This window comes from Morus notabilis, unplaced genomic scaffold (assembly GCF_000414095.1).
Source record: "Morus notabilis unplaced genomic scaffold, ASM41409v2 Scaffold81, whole genome shotgun sequence".
In the NCBI taxonomy this organism is placed as follows: Eukaryota; Viridiplantae; Streptophyta; class Magnoliopsida; order Rosales; family Moraceae; genus Morus; species Morus notabilis.
This window is the reverse complement of record NW_010357153.1, coordinates 123999-128866: the sequence shown is the minus strand read 5'-3', so window position 1 is coordinate 128866 and position 4868 is coordinate 123999. Positions and strand designations below refer to the sequence as shown.

At 36.5% G+C, this 4868-nt stretch overlaps 1 protein-coding gene across 1 annotated transcript in view; it reads right to left on the bottom strand.

Annotated features, from left to right (window-relative positions):
* LOC21399384 (protein transport protein sec23-1) overlaps positions 1 to 2309 on the bottom strand; it is a 3357-nt gene extending 1048 nt beyond the window's left edge. Inside the window, 2 exon segments of the mRNA XM_024167248.1 lie at positions 6 to 868; positions 1339 to 2309. Of these exon segments, the coding sequence (XP_024023016.1) occupies positions 6 to 868; positions 1339 to 2049 (1574 nt within the window). The 5' untranslated portion in view covers positions 2050 to 2309.
* Between the last annotated feature and the right edge of the window lie 2559 nt (positions 2310 to 4868).

Genomic DNA, 4868 nt, shown 5'->3' with positions numbered 1-4868 from the left:
CTCTTTCCCGGATTCCCATGTTCCCTTGTCGGAATCTTGTAATAAATTGTATGAAGAATGCAGATCCAGGTTGCGGGTCCTGCTCATCACTCACTTGAAAGAACAATGCAATGCTTGTTTTATGAGTGAGTGCACCCAACTTCCAGATATAGGTGCCACCCTCTCCAGTCTCATCATCACTCACTAGATTGTTCCATTTTTTAAGAGAAACACAAGGGCCAAGGGCTCCACAGATTTTTACGTCTTTCGTCGTCACTACTTCAATTGTCGCATCGAAATACATATTCAAGTTTCCCTCTTCATCACGAGTAAAAATGTGCTGCAAACAGTTTCTGAATTGATCTGATTCAAATGACTCTCCCAACATCATAAAACCACCCGAGCTCTCAACAGTGTCCTTAATCTCAGCTACTCCAACTTGATCAAGAGAACAAGCAAACAAATCAAGAATAATTGATGACTCCGATAACCTCTGTGCCAATCTCCTGTAAAAACTGCGTGATTTTTTGTAGTAAGGTGCACAACCATTGATAAGGTCCCAGTGAGTTCTTATGGAATTACCAAGATCCGAGTCCACAACAATTCCTGGACCATGAGTTGCAGGTCCAGAAGTGAAAACCATGATCCGGGAACCAGTGCTTACAGAGCATCCTTCCAGAAGCCCAATTGCAGCTGATATTGCTGCCCCTGTACATCTCTGAGGGCGATGGCCCGGCAGAACTTCACGCGAACAATGAATCTCTTCGATCACAGTAGTGATATTGAACTCACATTCAAATACCGGCATTAAAAATCCCTGCTTCTGAATAACTGGTGTAGTTCCAATCTGCTTTTGCTTCGTATGTTTCAAGCCGAGAAATTGTTGGGTCTGAAGATTTAAAACAAAATACAAATCTGTGTTTAAAATCTTAGCAACACCGCAATTGAGAAAATGAATCCGACTAAGAATCTATAATGCAGCAAGCAACCAAAGTTGCCAACTTTTCACTTCCTACCACAATTCTCTCCGAAAGCATCAATTAGATGAAAGTAATGATATTTGACAAATGAATTAGTCAATTAGAAACATGAAGAAACTAGAATAAGAAGTACATAAAACCAAAACATAATAACACTTCAAAACTTATGTCACTACTACTTATTTCAAAGTCATAACACTACGGATCATTAAATGGAAATTAAGTTTATGAAAATCAAGTTTAAGTACCAAGATTTGCCAAATACAAAATTACACACCACAAAAATCAACTTAATTAAGATAAGTAAAAACACTAGTTAAGATTGAGCAAACAATAAAGAAGGAAAAAAAAAATGAAACTTGAGAAAGCAAAATATTACCTGATCCGAAGACAACTCGCGATCTCCATGGAGCAAAATGGCCCTCGAGCACTCGCTGAATCCGATATCATGAACGCGAACCATCGAATCAAACGTGATCAGACTCACCAGAGAATCCTCCGGCAACTGCTCCACGACGCGCAGGAGCTCGTTCTTGAGTCCTCGAAGCTCGTCGTCGGCCGAGCAAACGTCGACAACGAACACAAACGCGGGACCTAGCATTCCAACCCCTCGCAAATCCGACGACGACGGCAGCGACGACGCCATGGACGAAAGCGAGAGCGTAGACGAGGACGACAGTCCGTGGCCGTGGTGGTTGTAGTTGAGGCTCAAACCGGACGGGGCGCGCGTGGGCGCGACCTTCCGATCGCGCGCGTACTCGACGACGCTGTAGGAGGGGAAGAGCTCGGCGGGGAGGTTGGTCTCGGCGATGCCGGCGTAGGAGGGGGGGAAGGAGTTCTTGCCATGGCAGAAGGGGCAGAACCAGAGGCGAGAGGGGTACTGGACCCTGGCGTAGGGGTTCAAAACGGCGCCGCATTGGGAGCAGAGGAGTGGCTCGTAAGGGAGGATCGGGAGCTCCGGCTGGGGCATCAATGGCGTGCAGATGACGCTGAGAGGGATGATCAGAGCTGCCGAGTCCAGCTTCGACGGCGGCCACGAGTTCCAGGACCACCGGAGGCCCTCGATCGCCTCCAATTCGAGGAAATCCATTGGGGAAGGAAGAATAGGAATTCAGAGATTCGTTGGGGTTTCTGATTCGGACATGGGAGATGACGATTAGATTGGGCTAGTGAAGGAAAAGACGGGAAGCGAATCTTCGAAAGCTTCTTCTTTCTGTAACAGAATTTTTATTGGTGTTTGGTTCTCGGGAAAGTTGAGGAAATGGGGGAAACTGGAAATGAATTGGTAAACCCCATGGAGGGGTTAAGGTCTGAGATGGCAAATGAACTATAATTATTATTTTTTTTTCCTCTGAAGGGAAACCTTCATCAATTTTCGGTGGATTCTTTCTGTCTCAATAGCTTTAATTTCATAAATGGTCTGAAATTTAACTTTAATATCACTTTAATTTTGATTGTTTAAACCTCACACAATTAGTTTAGGAAGTTTTATTTTATTTTAATCTTTTCATTAATTAGATATTAAAATTTGATAAAATCCGTATAAATTAAGAATTAAAATTAAAAATAACTAAGATTTTGAGATTATATATAAAAAAATTTTACTTTGTCAACTGTTTTTGTCCCTAAATTTTATATGTTTTCAATTTTAATTTGTAATTTTCACATATTTCGTTAAAGATTTAACATCAAGCTGATAAAATGATTAAAATTAAAACAAAATAAAATCTCAACAATCAATTGGAAGACGTTTTAAAAATCAGAAATTAAAATATAATTAAAGGTAAACTTCGACCCTCCTATGTGGCCGTCAAATTAAACATACTTAACATATTTTTAAACTTAAATTACTTGAAATAGCGGAATAAATTTTTTTCTTTATTTTCTTATCGAAATAAATACTTAAAATATATTAAGTAATAACTTCATAAATCGTAATAATAATTTTCTAAAATAAAATATTAAATTTCTTAAATTTTTTTTTAATTTCAATTGAAATAAAGCCTTCTAAAATATCTTTCAAACTAAATGGCGTTTAAACTCTTGTTTCACATACTCTTTAAAAACCTTTCTAAAACTAATCAATCCAATCAAACTATCAATATAACTTTAAATAGGATTTTATGAGAAATCTTAAATTTAAATACTTCTTAAAGTCTTTCAAAAAAAAAAAACAATCATTTAAATTGTCATATTTAGAAATTCGTATATTTGTTGCACGGACTGTTGCAACATTTTAAAATTTAAATACTCAAGACTAAGGTTGTTAGCCACAACATCGATTCTATTTAATATACATACATACATATACTTTTCAAACATATATGCTTGAAACCTTTGAATCATATATGTATATATATACATATATATATATATACACACAACTTATTTCTAAACCTTATGCGGAAGATATTTGTGTAAGTGGTATCCATTCCCATCTATATCATTCATCCGCCGCCCACCATGTCCTTCAAATGTTGCTGATAAGTTTTTATCTACAGCATGAACATAATTGAATGAGCATTTACTCAGCAAGTAGAAAATCATTTTCGTAAAACATAACTTTAAAAACATTTAATAAAATATGCATGGACCGATTATGCTTCATTATGATATTCTCTTAAGAATCTATCTTTTCTTTTCTTATCTTTTCATACGTATGGGCCCAAGTGTTCGTACTGGGTGTGTGCAATCATTGAAAAGTTAAGAGTTCGTGAAAGTCCTTAACAACCCGAGATCCTGTATGCCTTCATAGGCCTTTTACATTTTTTTTCCTGAACATGAGCCTCCTAATCTCAGGAGGTTGGTACGACACTCTTCACTCAACGTTTCACTTGTCTTATTGTGTGTATGTAGTATGACATACTACTACACAACAACACCTTAAACATAATCATGGTATGCAAATATAAATCACATTGCATAACCTTTCACATATAAATAATATACCAAATCATGAACATAGCATTTCTTAAACATAACATATCATGACATTATATGGCATAGCACTGATCATACATTTTTGTAATTCATTAAAAGTATGAAAACATTTTTAATTTGAAAACCGTTATTTTCATGCTGTAGGCGAGATTCTTATTTACCCGGTTTCCAATAAAAGCATAATTCTCTACTCGCCAAGATCCTTTATTCTCTACTGTTAAGGAACACCTATTCAGAGGGTGAGATTAAGTTTTCGTATGCTATTTTCATTTAGCATAGTCATAAAGGAATTAAATCCTTTCTTAGAACGTATTTATCTTTTTTTTATTAAGGATCGTAAAAATTTGTAATTTCTATTTATAAGAATTAATTAAATCATCATGATTATGTCTTCCTTGATTGCCCTTACAAATTCGTGCTAAGTTAACAATTAATTAATTATCTTATCCATATAATAAGTCTAATAACTTAATTAACTAATTGTAGTAATTAATTAACCCTCTTATTTATATAATAAGTCTACATAATTTAGTTAATTAAGTTTAATAGTTAATTAACTTCTTTACCCATATTCTGTCTAAAATAATTTAATTAATAATTAATTAAATTATTATTCATAAATTACACTTTTAATAAACTTTACTTTATCGCACTTGAGGGGCTCATAACAATGTTGAGGCCAGTTTTGACGTCATAAAATTAAGGATCTAGCTTATCGGCTTTTACGATTTCTTGTTAAAACGCTTATTTGAAAACCTTTAAGTTTTATTGGAAAACTATATATGATGTTTAACATAATCATAAACATAATTCTCATAATTCGCGGTCGCGCGGGGTGTCTGGTAGTCGCGCGGGGCGCACGGCTGGTCGTTTGGGCCGCACTGCTGGTTGTTCGGGGCGCGTGGTACAGCGCACGGGGAGCGCGCGCAACGACGGTCTAGGCGGCACACAACTGGCAACTGGCTAGGC